A 19284-nucleotide genomic window follows, 5' to 3' on the forward strand; every position below is an offset into this window, starting at 1 on the left:
CCCGAGTTCATGTCTGCCTCCTCTTCAAAGCGAATCTAAGTGCGAAGTTTTTGTTATGAAAATTAGCTTTCATTCATATGTAAAGTAGAACTAATTACCATCACAAAAACTTCGCTCTTAGACTCGCTTTGAAGAGGAGGCAGACATGAACTCGGAAATGGCCTATTGATCGATTCCAAAAATGGCCGCCAACAAATTATTCTTTTGTCTTTGTGTTAATTAGCCTAACTAGCCTCGTTTACACGCGTAAACTTGAAAGAATTTGAGCTGTAAACCGAGGCTAGTTAGGCTAATTAACACAAAGACATAAGAATAATCTGTTGGCAGCCATTTTTGCATTCGGTCAATGTTGTACCCAATTCAAATCAGTTCACGGGGTTAAGATTCTTAGTGTATTGTATTTGCATAAAGATGCAACATTCATATTTAAATGATGAAAATACCTGGAGCAAAACGTTTATTCCCAAAGGGTTTCAAATGGGTGCAACATTGAGTTAGCCGATCAGATCTATTGTAATGAATAAGTATAGGAAATAGTATCATCTTGCTCATGCGTTTGCTGTTTTATTAACAAGTAGGCACTGTTTTCAAAGTTCTCAATTTAAATTGCGCGAGCCGTAGGCGATTTTTCTTACAAATAAAGTTTCTGGTACTAAAAGAAGTTGAGAAAAAAAAAAAAATACAGACTTTTAGCGTCAAGCTTAAGTCGTATTGATTACTGTTAGGTTCCACGTGGATTTAAATTTAAAGAGTTCAACAGCGCTACGGTGAACTGGGAAAATTTCTCCATTAATAATGTAATTAACGCTTGCATTTCGTCATGGTCGTCAGAACTAAAATTTAAAGCCCTATACAATTCATGCCTAGCCTCAGCACATCGTAGACAGAATGTGACCTTGTACGTTCAGCATTTCGTTTTTGACGCTTCAAACTGTCACTGTTTTTTATTCAAAGATGAAAACAAACCTCGAGTTCAGACATACCATGATAACTTGCAGCAAAACCATTCCTTTGAACGGAACTATCAGAGGTAAATTTGATGAAGAGACTGTTGCCTGAACTTGTAATTGCTTCTGGAAGAGATGATCCATAGTAGACACCAATCAGAGAAGACGAAGCTGAGACGCCATCAAATACACGAACGCGATCGATCCCCGACTCAGTATGAAACCTGAAGAAGACCAGTTTCAAGTTGGTGTTCGCAGACAAAGTCCATTCACAGATCATATTCTTGTTGTAAAGTCCGTCTCTGTTTGAGAATATAATCCCACTTGTATTGGATCGTTCGACCAATAGATTTGCACACGAACTCGATGCGTTTACAGACCAGTCTGAGAAAAAAAAAAGTACAGCAACAAAGAAAGACAGATAAGCGAAGCTAAGCAAAGGAAGCAGATAACAGAAGCTAACTTAATTTCGAAACATTAATCCGAACTATTGGCTAAATGAATAAAATTAGCAGCCTGTTAAAAACGTAATATACCAGGGCTGCCTGTTCGAAGTCCAACATTGTCCTGCCTCCTATGGATATAACGTCCTGCCCGCTACGGAAGTCCAATATCTTACACCATTGCCAGTTAATACACGAGCCTCTTTTGCTGGCAACAATATTTGATGATAAATTTGTTCTCTTTTAAACATCTGCGTAATGAAATGCTGCCGTATGTATCCGTTGTCTCTTAGGCCCGGCAAATGTGAAATGCGACGTTTAAAACGGACCTTAAATAACCAACACAAAAGAAATAATTTGTTTGATTTCAAGGTGTGCTATCGATAAAATATTTCTAAAAGTTCAATATATCTGCCGTTCTCTGTCTTTGTATTGACAGTTAATTAATGAAAGTTGTTGCTGTGTCCGTCAGATGAGATAAATTTAATTATCATTCGATGTATTTTGTCCTTCCCTTTCATTGGCCCAGAACCCACGACGTGACCTGCAAATAACTACCTACAAATAAGTGTTTTGCTGCAAATAATATTCTGCTATGCGCAGTTGACATCACGCTCTTGTGAGAAAATGGCAGATCGGTTCCCCGAGTTGTCAGAGAATATTTCGACATCTTTAGTTGATCGAAGGAACAGTGAGAATACTAAGAAAGAAACAAAAGTTGCACTCAACGTATTTCGAGAGTATCCCAAGGAAAGAAAGGTAGACGAAGTGTCAAGGCAAGCGCCCTGACCACTGGGCCACACTGCATCTTGTCATCGACGCGAAGGACAAGTTGGCGAATGCATATGTATTGAAGAGATTTTATGCTGAAGCCAGAAAAAAGAATGGTGAGCTTTAAACCAAAGCTTCTCTTGTCGGGATACGCTTTGAAAACTGTGAAATTCTTCAGCTTTGTTGGTGCCTAGTGTTATTGAACGTTTGACTGTAAGTACAATTTGATGTTTACGTACAAATATAATTATGCTGAGAAGGAAACCAATTGATTTGTGCCATTACTCGACTCTGCAAGGCAGCGCGCACTTATGGCTTCTCGGAAACAAAAACAAAAAGTAAACTCGGTGATCGAATGATAAAACAATTATTGACCTCGGTTATCGCAAAATATCATGATTTGTCAGTGTCTCGCAGATCAATTATTTGCCTCCCGCCTTCGGCTTCGGCAAATAATTGATCTGCTCGCCACTGACAAATCACAATATTTTGCTCAACTTTGTCCAATAATTGTTAATTATTATTTACTGGACCTGTCTACTTTATTGTGGGTTCATTGTTTGGCATGTGGAACATTTCATCACGACAGCTTTCTTTATTAGTACTAGCACTCCAAGTTATGACCTACATTCTCACATCTAATAAACGTTACAAGGTGTTTTGTGCTCATGGCAAAATATTTTATTCTCGATCGACCACCACAGGCATCCCAGTGTACGCTCATGGAGAGTCTGGTTGCAAACTTAGACTAGAGTCTAAGTTTGCAACTACAATTGTAGACTCTACATGAGCGTACACTGGGTTGCTTGTGGTGGTCGATCGAGAATAAAATATTTTGCCATGAGCACAAAATTTACGACATGAAAACAACATTAATTTTGAACCGCGGATATAAAAAGTTACCATCAGTGACAAACATTTTGGGAGATTTTTGCTACGTTCAATTTCGTTATTGTACTTTTGGCTGCACTAGTAAATCGCAAAATCGAAAGTGACATCGAATTCAGCGTGCACCGTGATCAAGTTATCTCGCATGTTTACTCGCGAAACAAAGGATACATCTGTGTCAAAATGATGGCAAGGCCCCGGGTTTTTGTTTTTGTTAGTTTTATTTTTCTTTCAAGTGTTATAACGTTTGACAAGTAATGTACGAATTTAACACAAAGATCACAATCGCCCAACTCTTGAGGTTGACCATTGTTTCTGCAAAGTCAAAAATTGACTCTCCAAGACGATATTATTTATCACCAGGTAATTCCATCGTTTTGGAAATAGCACTTACTTTATTATTCATCAGCGTCACAATTTTTTTGCTGATTTTGGGGCTCATGTTGTTGAAACTCAAACACGCTTCCAATAGGCCTGTTTATTTTCCTGACTTATGCACGCGCTGCTTACAGAGCACTACCACAAAAATCCTCCCGTGTCCCATTTCAACCAGGTATGCAAATTTGTTAAGCTCGAAAATTACACAACATGATATTAAAATTCACAAAGGCTGGAAATATCACAAAAACCTTTCCCAGCGAAAAATTTTGAAACAAACAGCATATTTGCTATAAGAGGCAAAAAATCCTTCCTATTTCAATTGCTTCCGTGCAAACAAGACACACAATCCGTGTCACAAAGCATATGCAATTAAATAAATTTCTGACAGTTCACATCAAACCCTTTTTGAAAGAACCTTGACCGTAAATAATGAAGCACAAAAGAGACAACAAGCTTTCATTCAAATTATTCTTCATTGTCACATTTCCAATTGTTTTTGCCTTTGCGGAGTTGAGTACAAAATAAATGTAAATTGCCAGACAACTAAGATGCGACTTCAGTAAACACTTTGATGCATTACCCCAGGCTCCTCAAACCTAACAAAATACGCACAGAAGACTCTTTGCACAAAGACCCCTCATAGCAGGGGAGTAACAGGCAAGACTTTTACCGGCACGGAAAAAAATAAAATAATGAAATAAATATAAACAGAGAAATATTACTCATTTTCCGACTGGTATTGCCATGATTCAGTACTGGCAACCCAGTAATAACAGTTACGTTAGAGCGACTTTCATGTGACCTTGCAAAATAAACGTAAAAACAAAACGTAAGCAAAAATGCAAACCTTTCATTAGCTTATCGAACAAAAACAAACGCGAACGCTGATGCAAACAACGTCATCTCCCTTTGACGTCATTTGAAATGCAGTAATGTGATTGGGCAATCGAACTGTTTACTGCCCATATTACGAAATTCCTTGGCGGAAATAAGAAGAAGCTTTTAATCTTGCCAAACATTGGTCCGTGAAACAAATTGCGAACACTTTTTCAAGGTCATACGAAAGTCGCTCTATCGTAAATTGGTAACTCGAGAAGCAGACGGGTACACTGTGACGTTTATTGCCTCTATTTTTATCCACAAGTGATGTTCAAATCGTCTCAAACTGAGTTAAGAAGGAGGGCGAGAAGACACTTCGTGTCACGTACCAAAAATCGGTGTGCATTTTGTTACATGGAACCCTGGGGACCGTTTCTGAAGTGTATCCTTTACCTTTTCGGGCCCGAAAACCCATTTAACAAATGGCGCGAGGCACAGCCTCGCGATTCCACAACATTTTGACCACTGTGATGTTTATTCCAGAGAGTGACGAAGATCATGAAACAAACAAGAAGCAAGCGTTGTCTATAAACTTTTCGCAATGCGATTGGTTTCTCTCCCAAAATGCGCGTTCCTTACTGGCTATTACAATTAATATTGCGTAAACAATTGACGCGAGCATGACGCGAGCAGCGTTGTCTAGACTCTTATCGACAACGGCAAATTAGCCAATCAGATTTCGAAATTACAAGCAAGTGTGGTAAGATTATGAAATCGCTATTCCCTTGTTTAAAAAAATCTGGTCTCTTAGTATGTTTTCAAGATAACTAAAAGCAAGATGATCATGAAAATTGATGAGTCAAATCTCTCCCTTCTTAAGATACAGAGAGAGCTGCGATGCCCAAAACATTTCAGAACACAGGCTTTCCAGAAACGGACACAGGACGTATCTCAGTTCTACGTCCAGTATAACCTTATTCTCAAGTTTTTCCTATCTCGACGGAGGGAAGAAAACCTGGAAAATGAGTTTATTCCGTCTGTTATAACTATTTTGATGACTTTCGTCCCACCTGTGCCTTCGCATGTTGTTCCGTTTCCATCGAATCCCAAATAACAGAAACAGTTATGAGATCCTTCTTTGTTGTAGCAGTTGGCATTCTGATCACAAGGATACGGAGAAGCACTGCATTCGTCGATGTCTAGGTAATAAACAAATTTAATGAAATACGTATTGAAATAAGTAAAACCATCGGTATTATCGCAAGACTTAGACACTTCTTACCAACTTCTGTCTTACTCAATATATACAATGCCCTTATCAATCCATATTTTTCTTATGGCCTTGTGGTCTGGGGCCAAACTTCAAAAATAAATCTTGAAAAAATCTTGATCCTTCAGAAAAAAGCTCTACGCTTAATTTACTTCTCTATCAATTCTGAGCATGCTATCCGACTATTTCTGCGATCAAATATTCTTCCTAGTTATATGCTCTATCTATTATAAATCAGTAGGTGTTTTGATGCATGATATTGACCATGATCTTGTACATCAAAATCTGAAGAACCTATTCACTAGGATAGCTTCGATTCATTCTTATAACACTAGAGCTGCGACTGCTGGTAAATTTCATGTTATTCATTCACGGACAAAAAAGCAGAACCAATATTTCTCAAGGCTTAGAGCTAGAATCTGGAAAAAATTCCCGAGTTGTTAAAATCAAAACCAAAGCAATTATTCAAAAAACACCTTCACTGAATTGTTGCAGTTTTTTAGTACATGAGGGGGTTTATGTTTGATGTCTATAATCTTGCTGATAAATTATTCCTTTTATCTTTCTAGCAGATATGTATGTGTTTTTCCCATATTTATTATTTGTTATTTTGTGTTGTATATATCCTTAACGCTGCACCGCCTAGATTAGCTATGCCATTTTCGTGTGAAGTTATATTATATTTATATTTATATTTATATGTGTATGTGTGAATAAACTTGTGAACTTGTAATGAATACAGCAAAATCTCGGTTCAAAAATTTGCCTTCCGGTTCTACTCTCAATTTCCTTCCCCTCTTTCTAAAACCGCTCCTCCCATTACGAGCTCATATTGCCTTTCTCTCCACAGAAACACGATCGAAGCCCGCAGAGGCCCCCGAAGTTGCTCACAAGCGGCCATTTTCTTTATAAAGCGCCCGTATGGTAGTCTCCTCTGAGGGACTACGACTTCCTCTTGAATAATCCACAATATACTCTTCAGTCGTTGAGACGTAAACACCAAGACAACAACTGTTCATTTATAAATATTCGCATTGATTGAAAGGTCAATAAAATTCCGATATCTAGGAAGTACGTTACTTTCTCGTGCTATTTGATTCAAGTTTGTAATTTCTCCTTGGGAAGATCCGACACACTGATTTTTTCAAAGTTCTTGCATGCTAACGAGGTTCCATTGCTGCAAGTGACCAGCTGTGGCTAAGAAGCCTCTCGACATTTCCGAGCTGATCGCTTACGAGAGCTTCGAATGTATTGCATGTTTTACTTCCATTGCTTACACACCATTGCAGGTTGATCCATTTCCAGTGAATCCCGCATGACATGAACACACAAAAGACCCTTCATTGTTAGTGCAAACAGCATTTGCGCCACATGGGTAAGGTGAAGCGAAACACTCGTTGATATCTGCAAGAAAGCAAAGGGATTTCCGTATTACTCTGGTTATAAGAGACCTCCTATCACGCATCGGGTAAAGGAAAGTTGCTTTGACTTTGCAAAGTCCAAATTTTCTGTGAGTCCCTGACCCCAGCACACGGGATATGTTATTGCTTATGCGCTCAGAAGTCCACCGGTATAAATAATGCAAAGCAACAGACTTGTTGACAAATTTACATAACACTGCTAATAGAAGCAAATCCTTCACCATGGATTTTCGATCCCGGTGTAAAAGTAACGTAACTTGACGAGAGGGGTCGTTCTGTGTCGAGACGTAATGTTGATCAGTGATCGAGGTAATTACTGTACACACCATTGCAAGTTGCCCCGTCTCCAGTAAATCCTGCTTGGCAGGTACATACATAGGATCCCTCGTTGTTGGTACACACAGCATTTGCATCACACGGTGAAGGCGTGGCACCACACTCGTCTTTATCTACGAGAAAGAAATGGGATATCGTGTGTCCGGGGTAAATGGTTACCGCGTATTCTTTCTTCGGTTATATCGGCCCAGCCGATGCAAAGTCCTGCAATACGACGCAATGCAATGCAATGTACTGGAAAGGTGCATTGAGTGATGTCAGGAGCCTATATTTAGGAGCCTGCAACAGCAATACTTCTCTTGCACGAGTGACCATTATCAATCCCTTGGACTTCTGATTAGCTAAAGAGGTCTGGTTTCGCGAGAAAATTAATCTAAAAATAACTCGGTCTTTAAAAACGCCGGTGCACGAGTACAATGAAGTTGTAACGTAAATACAGCGTGACGTAATGTCAACTTTCATTTGAATGAACTCACATACCATTGCAGGTTGACCCATCTCCGGTGAATCCCGCATTACAGGAACATACATAAGATCCCACATTGTTATTACAAGCAGCATTTCCGTCGCATGGAAAAGGAGAAGCAGCACACTCGTTGATATCTACGAGAAATTTGATAACATAAGACAAAAAAATCCCTATACCATTCAAATTTCGCCATTGCCGGTAAATTGGTGTATATGGAGATAGAAACATATCATGATTGTATGTAGATATCTCGATACAGAATCGGGATGTCTTGAGCAACGCCAGAAGTTCATAGGCAAAGTCTCAGAATACATGCAAAAGAATGCGGCCCACTGATCACTTAACAAAACTGACTATTACGAGAACGGTTATTGACCATTGACAGGTCTTTATGCCCAATCTGATTGGCCATTTTTAAACTTCAATCAACTCACATACCATTGCAGGTTGATCCATTTCCAGTGAATCCTGCATTACAGGAACATGCATAAGATCCCGCATTGTTAATGCAAACAGCATTTCCGTCACATGGGGAAGGCGAAGCAGCACATTCGTTGATATCTGCAAGAAAGCCGGCAAAGGGAATATCGTAGGACTCATGAGTCTGGTTATACGAAGTCCGGTATCATTCATCGTGTAAAGGAACGTTAACTTTGACCTCGACTTTACACATTTCTAATTTTCGGTGAGCCTCGCATTACAGGACACGGAATTTCTCCTTGTTTATGTATTCAGTATTTTAGTGGTATACAGTGCGCATATTAGGAGTCAGAAAAGGGAAGTGCAATTTAATAACCAAACACTTGTGGAATATAGTCCCAGATATAACGTAACGTAAAGTATGGTGACTTTGGCGTAACGTAATTTAACGTAACAACAACAACAACAACAACAACTTTATTCTACCCTTACAGGCACAAGAATGAGTTACATACAGTGAAATGAAATAAAGAAAAGGGTATTGGCTTCCTAAAATGACTAGAAAGTTGAAGAACTAGGAAGCCAAATTGCATAAAAAAATGAAATGTATATTCACAGCGCGGGTTCAGTTATAGATGAAAGCAGGAGCCCATTACCCGGAGCCTCCATCTTCCATATTAACCCTCTGAGTCAACCCTGTCCCGTATCTTTCTATTTTTAGAAGCACCTCCCAGGGGGGCTTTACTGGGTGTTTTCACAATAGCTGATCATAACAGACCTATGGTCAGCCATTTTATTACCTCACATACGTATGTGACGTATGTGAACCACTTTACGTATGTTCTCAGTCACATACGTCACATACGTCAAAATGTAGTAGTTCTAAAAATAGAAAGATACGGGACAGGGTTGACTCAAGGGTACAATACAGATGGAAGCTCCGGGTAAAGGGCTCCTGATGAAAGCAAGAAGGCATCCTCACACTTACAGCTGTATCTGGGAAATTAAAGCAATCGTCTCTCATAGACTGCTGAAAAATTAGGGTTAGGGTAAAGAGCACATCTATCTAATGTTGACTTCAGTGATTAAGCAAATGTACAAACCATTGCAGGTTGCCCCGTCTCCAGAAAAACCTGTTTGACAGGTACATATATAGGATCCCTCGTTGTTGGTGCATGAGGCATTTCCGTCGCATGGGGAAGGTGAAGCAGCACACTCGTTGATATCTAGGAGAGAGGATAATTCGTGTGTATCTTTGTATGTAAATAAAAACCAAATAAATACTGCAAAAGCTCGCGTTGAAGTCGCGTCTGCAAGTTTCGAATTACACCATTCCCTGCCCACCTCCCCCCCCCCCCCCCCACATCCCTCTACCCTCCTTACTTCACCTTCTCTATCCACTTTGCGCCACTTTACATACTGTACAGCATTCCCTTCACAGAAACACGGTCAGCCAAAGGTCTCCTCGCCAACCGCTCTTATAGGCGACTACTTTTAGTTACGACAAGAGAGTATGAAGGTAAGAGAGGTAATCCCTCATATTGGCCCTATTCCCATCGTAATCCCTCTTAAGTTATTTTGGTAGCCAATCATATGTCCCCATTTTCGCGAACGACGCTAATCATTGCGTGGGAATTCGCTCAGCTGTCAACATTGGTAAAAATGGGAACATGTGATTGGCTATCAGTTAACCCTCGTTGGAATACGGGATCTCGCAGAAGAGCTAAAAATAACTTAAGAGGGATCACGATGGGAATAGGGCCAATATGAGGGATTACCTCTCTTACCTTCATACTCTCTTGGTTACGATCATTATTTTGACAATAAAGTTGACAGTTACTTTCGAAATTACATTGTTCGTTGTTAGTAATACGAAGCTCGTTTCATCCCGACCAAGGGACTCATTAGAGACCTTTCTGCTTGGCAAACTAGTTGGGCATCACGCAAAAAGTCCCGTTCGCTAACAAAACGATGACAGCAATCCCGCCTTATATCTGATAAGGATTCCACACCGCGCAAATTCACGAGTGATGGGCGTGATTCTCAACGAGTTTGACGAGCAGAGAGGTTTTTGATGAGTCCCTTCACTGCTCGGGATGAAACGAGCTTCGTAAGACTAACCACGAACGGTCACTATTTTGAAACCCTATTCGTATGGTCACGAAGATATCACAAATTAATTAAAGGCTGCATAGCTGATTTTTACTGCAAGTGACCGCGATTAATTCATTTTGGGAATTTTTCCTTTGTTTGTTATCCCTGGTAGCTAGCCCAATAAAATTTCCAATAGTCAGATTGCACTTTTCGATGATTGTGGATATTTCATATTTATATTATTTTCAGTGGTTTGAAGTTCTCGTTCTTTTGTCAACCGGTCGCCATGCGACGTATTGCGATGCAATATTATTCATACATGACGAGCCCAAACTATGGCTATTTTTTACAAATTCTCGAGGTGGCCTCTGACGAAAGCTTGGAGTGTGATACACATTTGGTAACACTGCTTACACACCATTGCAGGAGGTCCCATCTCCAGTGAATCCCGCATTACAGGAACATACATAAGATCCCACATTGTTGCTGCAAAGAGCATTTCCATCGCATGGGGAAGGCGAAGCAGCACACTCGTTGATATCTAAAAGACAGAAAGGTGATATCATCAGGCTCCCACACTATCTTTACGACTTTGTTTCGAAGGTGATCCGCTGCTATGCAATCCAATGCAATGGTATCTCATGCAATGCAATGTCGAGCGACGTATGGCGATTCAATATTATGCAATGCAATGTACAGGAAACCTAACATTTACTTTCATTCCGCCACGGTAGTTTTATCCGAAATAAAAGTGAAATAAGTACATAAATACCGGATATTGCATGGCCGCGCGAGGATACGAATTTATTTTATCTTTCAGCACGAGAAGATCCCCAAGTAATGCTTTGTTTATTTTATAGATACTGATGAAATTTCCACACAAAACACACCTTTTTCTATTCATTTTCGAAACAGCAAAATAGTGCAAATAAAGTGGTCACCTATCGCAAAATGCCTGTCACATAAGTGTTATAAAACTCGGATATAAAGTTTTTGAGAGAAATAAAGACAATAATACTTATATTTTCTGTTCCAAAAAATCAAAATTCTAATGAAAAAGAAAAAAATTCCGTAACCCTGAGCGGGAAGTGCTCTTGTAATTGGCTAACCATGTTAGTAACCATGGCGACACCAATATCCTCACACGTGACAGATAAAAATAGTATCTTCAAAATCCTGGTATTTCATCAGTATCTATATAATAAATAATAATTATTGTTGTTACTGAATTAAATTAAATACCATTGCAAGTAGCTCCATCTCCGGTAAATCCCGTTTGACAAGCACATGCATATGATCCCTCATTGTTACTGCAGACGGCATTTGTGTCACATGGGGAAGGCGAGGCAGCACACTCGTCGATATCTTCAGTAGAGATAGAAACAAGAGAGCATGAGAACTTGGTGATCTTAGTAAGTTTATTCCGATTTGCGACATTTTTCAATTTAGAGATAAATCACTGTGGGAAAACATCACTAATGATCCATTGTTTACACGACGTTCTCCCAATGCGGTGAGAAATGATTCTTCGTGACGTGATTCCCTTATTATCACAACGTACACAAAATCCGTCGTCGCAAATGGTACAGTTTCCGTTCGCGCGGTCGCAAAGAGAAGGCGAGCTTTACTTTCGTTGGCACATATAGCAGAAAAAAAACGAGATATCGTAATTGCTCCGGGAGATTATAAGCAAAGTACCCTAGCGTGACGTAATGATATCTTTGACTTAAAAATCAACTCATATACCATTGCAGGTTGACCCATCTCCGGTGAATCCCGCATTACAGGAACAAACATAAGATCCCGCATTATTATTACAAACAGCATTTCCGTCGCATGGAGAAGGCGAAGCAGCACACTCGTTGATATCTGCAAGAAAGCAAAGGAAAAGTCGCATTTAATTTACTCTGGTTATAAGAAACTCCTTAACATGCGCCGTAAAAAAAAGAAAACGTTAATTTTGACTTCAACTTTAGAAATTTATAGTTTTTGGCTAGTTCCGGATCACAGCACACAGGGTCTCTCTATGTTTATGTAGCAGCGTTTCGATGGAATAAAGAGGGAAAAAACACATTGAAAGCTATTGAATTTGATTGATTTAAACATGAGACGGAGAACGGAAATCATGAACAATAGAATGCTTCCCCATGAAATAAACCCTGGATGAGGCGAGACGGGCCGTTTTGGGACTTGACGTAACGTCGACTTCTTCAGTGATTAAGTAACTATACACACCATAGCAATTTGCCCCGTCTCCAGTAAATCCTGCTTGACAGGAACATTCGTAGGATCCCTGATTGTTGATGCATGAGGCATTTCCGTCGCATGGTGAAGGCGAAGCATCACACTCGTTGATATCTACGAGATACAGAGAGAATATCCGGTTAAACCCAGTTTATAAGAACCCCACACTATGGCTACGGTTATTTCGGCCCAGTCAATAAAATGTCTCGCAATCCTATGCGATGGAATGCAGTGGACTGTGATACAGTATTTTGGAAAGATGTACTGAGTGATGGAAGGTAAAAGTAGCGTGACATAATGTCACTTTTAATTTTATAATCTTAATATATTATAAACCAACACACCATAGCAGTTTGCCGCGTCTCGAGTAAATCCTGCATTACAGAAACATACATAGGATCCTACAATGTTACCACAGGCTGCGTTTTTGTCACACGGGGAAGGCGAAGCATCACATTCGTTGATATCTGCAAGACAAAAACATAATATTATGAGGCTATTCGTACTATCAGTATTTTTTTGTGAAAATCGCTCTGATACTGGAACTTTGTGTAAATCGTTCGTTTCAGCTCAGAAACACATTTTTTTTTGTGAAAATTAAAAACTGGTGAAAAGGCTACAAAAGAAGGAGTTTTCCCGAAAGTTGCGTTTCTAGGTTGGAAAAAACGATTTGCACAAATTTCCAGTATCAATGCGATTTTAGATTTTAACCGAATAAAACAATTTTGATTTTTTCTCTAAAACTTCTCAGAACACTGCCAAAAAGCAGTTTTGACAAAAAATTGGGCTTCTAGGCTGAAACGAACGTTTTGCACAAATTCAAATTCAATTCAAATTTCAAGTATAAGTTCAATTTTGAACTATGGAAAAACATTCTACGATTTTTGATTCTGGAAACATTTGAAAATCATTTGTTTCAGTCATGATAGAAACGCAATTTTTAGCGAAAACTGCAAAACCAGTATTCTAACCAGTATTCGTACTATCCCTAGGAATACTGGAGCAGTGCATTGCTATGCAGTGCTACTGTAAAGAAATAACCAACTAACTAACTAACTAAATAAATAATTAAATAAATAAATCCATGCATCCATCAATGAACCAACCAACCAATAAACAAATAAGTAAATAAACAAACAAATAACAAAGCATCTCCTTGTTGTTACTTTATTGGTCCACTTACCATTGCAAGTTGCCCCATCTCCGGTAAACCCCGCTTGACAGGCACATTCATAAGACCCCTCATTGTTAATACATGAAGCATTTCCGTTGCACGGTGAAGGCGAAGCACCACATTCATCAATATCTAGGTGAGGGAAACAGGGATACCGTAAGATCCAGAAAACAGGAACCCCGTACTCTCCTTACTTTCTTAGACCAGGCGGTGCCATGCATGCAGTACAGCACAATGTAAGGGGGCAATTCCATGCAATGCAATGTAACGCATTGCATTGCGAAAACATAGTCCAATGTACTGGAAATGCTGACTTAAATTTATTACGGCAAGGTAATTTTATCAGATCAAAGCTACACTGTGCAACATCTCCTGCTTAAACGTTCCTTACCCATTGAAAATTGTCGTATTTTGGGTGAATCCCTTATTACAACAATGACAGGAGACTCGCCGTTGCTAATGGCGCAGTTTTTTGGTTGGTTGCATTGAAATGGCGAGCATCGTAATACTCGACATAAAGATATGTGACACAGAAACGGGATAATCGTAGCTGTACTAGTTGATTATAAGAAACGTTATGTGGCGTAACTAATCTCGTACCCAGATCTCCCACGGTCATACGGAACAGAGATCTGGTAAAGTTTGATTTCGAGCATGCTTAGTGCCAGCGAGGCCCGAAATACGGGCTTTTCTATCACTGCGCATGTTCGTGTTCTCTGTTGTGATTTTGGGTGATTTTGCGGAATAAACATGGATTTCGAGAGTATTCTTGAAGAGATTCTTTTGGGTAGAGGACAAATAAACCTTAAACTTAAGCCGAAACAGAAAGAAGCGCTACAGGCGATTGTTTTGAAACGCTATTTTCTTCACACGATCTCGTGCAAAGTGTAGCTGGCCAACAGTAAATTGAAAACCAAAATGTTAAAAACGGTTTAGGCGTAATTAATCACTGAAACGAACGGTCAGGATTCACACAATCTCGTGAAAAGTGTAGTTAACCAAACCGTAAATTGAAAGCGTAAATGTTAAAGAGTGCTTAGACCTAATCACTGTAACGAGCGCTATTTTCTTGACACGATCTCGTGAAAAATGTAGTTAATCTAACCGTAAAATTCACAATTGATCACTTCTTAATTCGCGAGTCACGCTTTAAGAACGAGAAATACTGTTTTGAATAAATTACATACTTCAACTTGAATTTATTAGTTTCTGCGTACCGTGTAGCCAGCTACGCAGAACTTTTTTCGAGTGGCAGGGTACGTGGGGCTTTCGTCGGCACCATTTACACAAACGTCGCAAATTTTTGAAATGATTTTCCTCAATTATAAAGCTTTTCCGGCGTCGAAAAAAACAAAACTTTACTCCGCACAACTGGCATTTATTCAAAACAGCACATGCACTTGCGAAAACTAAACCTTCACTTTACCTTCAATGAAGTGTCCCACGAAATAAGCAAATCAGAGTGTAGATTGCATTGCCACAACCTTTTTTTTTTAGTAGCCAATGAAAAAGGGTGTATTGTCGAACTTTACCAGATCTCACATTTCCAGTGACAGAGTGAGATCTGGGTACGAGATTATGGCGTAACTTGATATGACATTGCGTGACGTGGGGTACTATTAACTTAAAACTTAATTAAGTTACACACCATTGCAAGTTGCTCCGTCTCCGGTAAATCCCACTTGACAAGAACATTCATAGGATCCCTCGTGGTTGATGCATGAGGCATTTGCATCGCACGGTAAAGGCGAAGCAACACACTCGTTGACATCTACAAAAAAAAAAAAAAAAAAAAAAAAAAACAGGATATCGTGAGACTTAAAACTCAAAAACACCCGGCATTGTCCATTTCTTTTTTTTGACCAGGCAATGCAATGCAATGATGCAGTACAGTGCGATGCAATTCCAAGAAATGCAATATAATCTACTGCACTGCAGTAAAATGCAACGAATTGTACTCGAAGTCACTCCGTAACATTTATCACGGCAAGGCTAATTTTTCGCCTGGGTTTGAGGTAGAATATGCCACATGTTCTTGTTTAACATTGCTTGACAGTCGAAAATTCTCATAAAAATCCGTCGTTGCCAATAGTTCAAGTTTTTCGCCTGGTCACTTAAGGAAGGCGACTATCATTTTCGTTAACATATAACAGACAGAAACGGGATATAATTCTTAAGGTTTGATAATGAGCTTTCCAGACAAGAATATATCGAATACAAATCTCTCTTAACTAGAGCGACTGCAGGTTTCATTATTATTAAGTTTTTAGTGCGAAGTCCGAAGGATGGAGGACTATTAGGTTTAGAATGGGGCGTGATACCTCAAGTAAGCAACATAGTATTTCCTGATCAAAACTCCTGTGTCAGATGTCAATGTTCCAAAGGGTTCGACACTATAATATGATGCCTTACTTGACGGAAAAGAGTTCGAAAAGTCTTCGAATTCTTTGTTACAGCACGCGTAGTGGTGGGTAAGTACCGCGAAACATTTTATCTAGGGGTAGGCGAGTCTGCTGGCCTTTTGAGAACAAACTGGGAAATGTCGCCAACCAACCCCCGTAAAGATAATCTGTGGTAGATATCCGAAATCAGCGATAAGTCGCTTGTCTCGTTCTTAGCGGATCAGTCCGCCATTTTGACGTCACTTTGCTGTGGAAGTTCACATTTTGTTGCTTCTATTGTATCTGGAGGGAAGCTAACGGCCTTCTTTACAACAACAAGCCAATTTATGGCAACTAAATTGCTATGTGAGCCTTTGGTTTACTCAAATGTGCATTTGTCCCTTTTCTTTATCTTTCCTTTTAAGATTGTCAAATGATGTTGAAACAAATCCCGTTGGTCAGCGCTCTGGATCAAGGCCACTTCCTGTTTTCACCGTACATGCTCGTACGTACAAGACACTCTAGCGACCCAATTTCACAAAAGACACACAAATGAAATGCTCAGGTTCTCAGGATACCAAAGCCTTTTATGCGCTCTTAACAATCGGCTTATAACTCTCACTCAGTCTCACTCATCACTCTCAGTTGCAACCAAACTTTAAAACTTTTTACATCAACAACCGCATCCCAAGTAAATGCCAATACGCGTCTTGCACTAGTAAGTAAAGTACTATAGCGTGACGTGAAGTGGCATTGCGTGGCGTGACGTGACGTACTGTTATCTTTAACTTCAACCCACTCACATACCATCGCAGGTTGATCCATTTCCAGTGAATCCCGCATGACATGAACATACAAAAGACCCTGCAGTGTTAGTGCAAACAGCATTTCCGTCGCATGGAGAAGGCGAGGCAGCACACTCGTTGATATCTGCAAGCAAGCAAGCAAAGGAATTGCCGTATTAATCTGGTAAGAAATTGCGATAAATTCACCGTGTTAAGGAGCTTTAATTTTGACTTCAACTTAACACGTTTCTAATTTTTGGTCGTCAATTCCGGTTTCACAACACAGGGCATTAATCCCTGTTTATGCATATTCAATGCATATTTAGTATTTAGGTGGCATGAAGGGAAAAAAGCAACACGATCTCTGACATATCTACGATACTGAAAAGGGATATCGTTAACAGTAGTGGTTAAGCACCAAAAAAAAATTAGCGTCAGGTGTAACGTAACTCAGTCAAGAAGCGTGATGAGAGGAGCCGTTCTGTGGCGTGAGGCGATGTTAACTTCATTGATTAAGTAATTATACCGGGGCTGGACAATCTTTACCTTTGCGAGGTAAATAGCGCTCATAAACAGTTATTAAGTCTAAGCACCCATTTTAAAACGGTTAGCTTTCAATAACTGTGTGACTGACATGTTGACTCGCATGGCTCGCAATGTTGGCTCGGGTGGCTCGCACATTGTCCTAACTCAATTATACACACCATAGCAAGTTGTCCCGTCTCCAGTAAATCCTGCTTGACAAGAGCATTCATAGGATCCCTGATTGTTGATGCATGACACATTTCCGTCGCAAGGAGTAGGCGAAACATCGCACTCGTTGATATCTACGACAGAGATGGAACATCGTAAGATCCAAATTATGAAAACTTCGCATTATTGCAACGGTTATTTCGACCAAGCCAATGCAAAGTCCTGCAAAGTCCTGCAATGCTCAGAAGTGTTTTGGAAAGATGTATTGAGGGATGTAACGCAAACGTTGCAGGACGAAATGATAACTTTAATTTTATTACTTCAATTCTAATAAAGCTACACACCATTGCAAGTTTTCCCGTCTCCAGTGAATCCTGCGTTACAGGAACATGCATAGGATCCCACAATGTTACTACAAAAAGCATTTCCGTCGCATGGAGAAGGCGAAGTATCACACTCGTTGATATCTGAAATACAGAAACGTGACATAATAAGGCCTCCATAATATCTCTACAAGTACGAAAGCAGTGCACTGCTGTGTTGTGCAATGAATGAGTGAATGAATGAATAAATAAATGAATGAATAAATGAATGAATGAATGAACCAGTCATTCAGTCAGTCAATAACAGCCATAGAATATCCTTATTGTTACTTCATTGGAGTATTTACCATTGCAAGTTGCCCCATCTCCGGTAAACCCCGCTTGACAGGCACATTCATAAGATCCCTCATTGTTAATGCATGAAGTATTTCCGTTGCATGGGGAAGGCGAAGCACCACACTCGTCGATATCTAGGTGAGGGAAACAGGGATACCGTAAGATGATCCGAGTAAAAGGAACCCTGCACTCTTTGGAATGCACCTGACGGTGAGTGGAATGCAATGTAAAGCCTGGTTTCGCTAGCAAGGCAAGCATAAGCACAAGCAATGACTTACTTGACTTATTTCCTATGTCTCTTCTGGGAGAATAGGGCCGTTGACTTGTCTCTTCCAACCTGCTCTGTCTCATGCAGTGGTAACAGCTTGGGTCCAGATGGCGAAACCCATCTTCTGCCTCCCCTTCTACAGTTCTTCTCCATGTCACCTTCGGTCGCCCTCTGGTCCTCTTCCCTTCTGGCGGTGCACTGGTTAAGGCAATGCGTGGATTCTGTTGGTTGTTCATACGCAACACAGCGCCACCTCCGTCTGCTGATCTGTTCGCTGATGGTACAAGGTCTAGCTCGTCCCCTGACTTCTTCATTTGACACCTTCATCGGCCAGTAAATCTTTAGCAACCTCCGTAGACTCTTGTGTAGAAATGTGTTCAGTTTTTCTTCATCCCTCTTTGTCATTCTCCAGGTTTCGCATCCAGAAGACCCTGATCTTGATGTTTTTGCTCAGTTGTCCACTCCTTCAGATCTTAGCTAGTTTGTTAAATGCTCGTGTAGCTTTCCCTGGGCGGTTCGTGATGTCGTCCTCGGCCCCTCCATGCTTGGTTAATCTTGCTCCTAGATCGTGAAAGCTGTTCACGTCCTCTACTTCCTCCCCATCAATTACAACTGCGTTGTTGTTGTTTTCGTTGATCCTCATCACTTTGGATTTCTTGGTGCTAACTTTCAAGCCCGTTCCCTTCCCATTTCTGTTCAGGTGGTCAATCTTGATCTGAATCTGGGTCAATGTACTTGAGATGAGAGCCAAGTCGTCTGCAAAATCTAAGTCTTCTAGCATGGTTGTCATCTTCTACCTAATACCTGTCCTTGCATCTTCG

The 19284-nt window shown here is 40.1% G+C and overlaps 1 protein-coding gene across 1 annotated transcript in view; it reads right to left on the reverse strand.

The window, feature by feature from the left end:
• Window positions 1–19284, reverse strand: part of LOC138031800 (uncharacterized) — a 45854-nt gene that overhangs the window by 2880 nt on the left and 23690 nt on the right. Inside the window, exons 4-12 of the mRNA XM_068879423.1 lie at window positions 11502–11624; window positions 10678–10800; window positions 9269–9391; window positions 8184–8306; window positions 7757–7879; window positions 7267–7389; window positions 6801–6923; window positions 5320–5448; window positions 984–1331 (exon numbers count right to left, since the gene is read on the reverse strand). Of these exons, the coding sequence (XP_068735524.1) occupies window positions 984–1331; window positions 5320–5448; window positions 6801–6923; window positions 7267–7389; window positions 7757–7879; window positions 8184–8306; window positions 9269–9391; window positions 10678–10800; window positions 11502–11624 (1338 nt within the window). The remainder of the gene's footprint in view (window positions 1–983; window positions 1332–5319; window positions 5449–6800; window positions 6924–7266; window positions 7390–7756; window positions 7880–8183; window positions 8307–9268; window positions 9392–10677; window positions 10801–11501; window positions 11625–19284) is intronic.

This window comes from Montipora capricornis, chromosome 14, assembly GCF_036669925.1.
Source record: "Montipora capricornis isolate CH-2021 chromosome 14, ASM3666992v2, whole genome shotgun sequence".
NCBI lineage: Eukaryota > Metazoa > Cnidaria > Anthozoa > Scleractinia > Acroporidae > Montipora > Montipora capricornis.